The 932-nt window shown below is 62.8% G+C and overlaps 1 protein-coding gene across 1 annotated transcript in view; it reads right to left on the minus strand.

The window, feature by feature from the left end:
• Positions 1–789: 789 nt before the first annotated feature.
• ST6GALNAC4 (ST6 (alpha-N-acetyl-neuraminyl-2,3-beta-galactosyl-1,3)-N-acetylgalactosaminide alpha-2,6-sialyltransferase 4) overlaps positions 790–932 on the minus strand; it is a gene marked incomplete at its 3' end in the record, with an annotated part of 880 nt that continues 737 nt past the window's right edge. Inside the window, 1 exon segment of the mRNA XM_008943366.1 lies at positions 790–929. Coding sequence (XP_008941614.1) covers positions 790–929 — 140 coding nt within the window.

Raw genomic sequence — 932 nt, forward strand, 5'->3', positions numbered from 1 at the left:
CCCACACTGCAGAGATGTTGCTGCTGGTTCCCAAATAATCTCCACCGCCAGTTTTCACCACCCTCCTTCATGCTCAGTCTCAGCTCTAACCCCTTGTCACCTCCCCACCTTATTTATAGCCTGTCAGGGGAGCAGGACCAGCTGCTGTCCCCTGTCCACACGTCCCGCAGACGCAAGGGGCACAGCATAGGGCACCACCCAGTTAAAAAGCTTTTAATGGCCATGTTTGCTTTGGTCTGAATCCAAGGGCACTTGTGACAAGGCAACTCAGAACGTCAGAGGTACCCACAGCCCCGGGGCTTCCCAGCTGGGGGGCACAGGGGCAGCTGGAGCCGCAGGGACCTGCCCGGGGCAACAGGACGGGGGGAGCCTGGCCCCACTTCCCCATGCCCCACATCCAGTGCCAGGTCTCAGGGCAGGGACCACAGTAAAGCTTCATCCCTGGGAGAGGCATTGGCTCGTGGCCCTCCTGGGGCTGAGCTCTCCTGCGCCATGTGATGCTGGAGCCCAGCATGAATGTTTAATCCTGCATTAAATTTTCACCACTGTGGAGCGGGCAGAAAACCTTTGTGGTCACCCCGGGTCCATCCAGGCAGGCGCTCAGAGCCGACGGGGCTCCGCAGGGCCAGCTCATGCCCCCTGTGCACCGACACGGGGGTCCCAGGCCACCCACCAGCTGGAGGAACCAGCCCTGCCACCGTGGAGTTGGAGTCTGCTCCGTGCTTGGCAAAAGGCTTTCACCCGTGGCACCCGCCGAGCCGCGGCACGTCACTGCTGGGGTCTCCCCACCTCCCCCTGCGGCTGGCCGCCCAGGACGGGTGGGTGAAGACGATGTGCCTCCTCCTGGCCCAGCGGGAGAAGATGGCTTTCTCGGTGATGAAGCGGTGCCCGGCGCGGCGAGCTCGCTCGTGCATCAGGTACATCCTGCACTC

The sequence above is a fragment of the Merops nubicus genome, unplaced genomic scaffold (assembly GCF_000691845.1).
Source record: "Merops nubicus isolate BGI_N331 unplaced genomic scaffold, ASM69184v1 scaffold37600, whole genome shotgun sequence".
In the NCBI taxonomy this organism is placed as follows: Eukaryota; Metazoa; Chordata; class Aves; order Coraciiformes; family Meropidae; genus Merops; species Merops nubicus.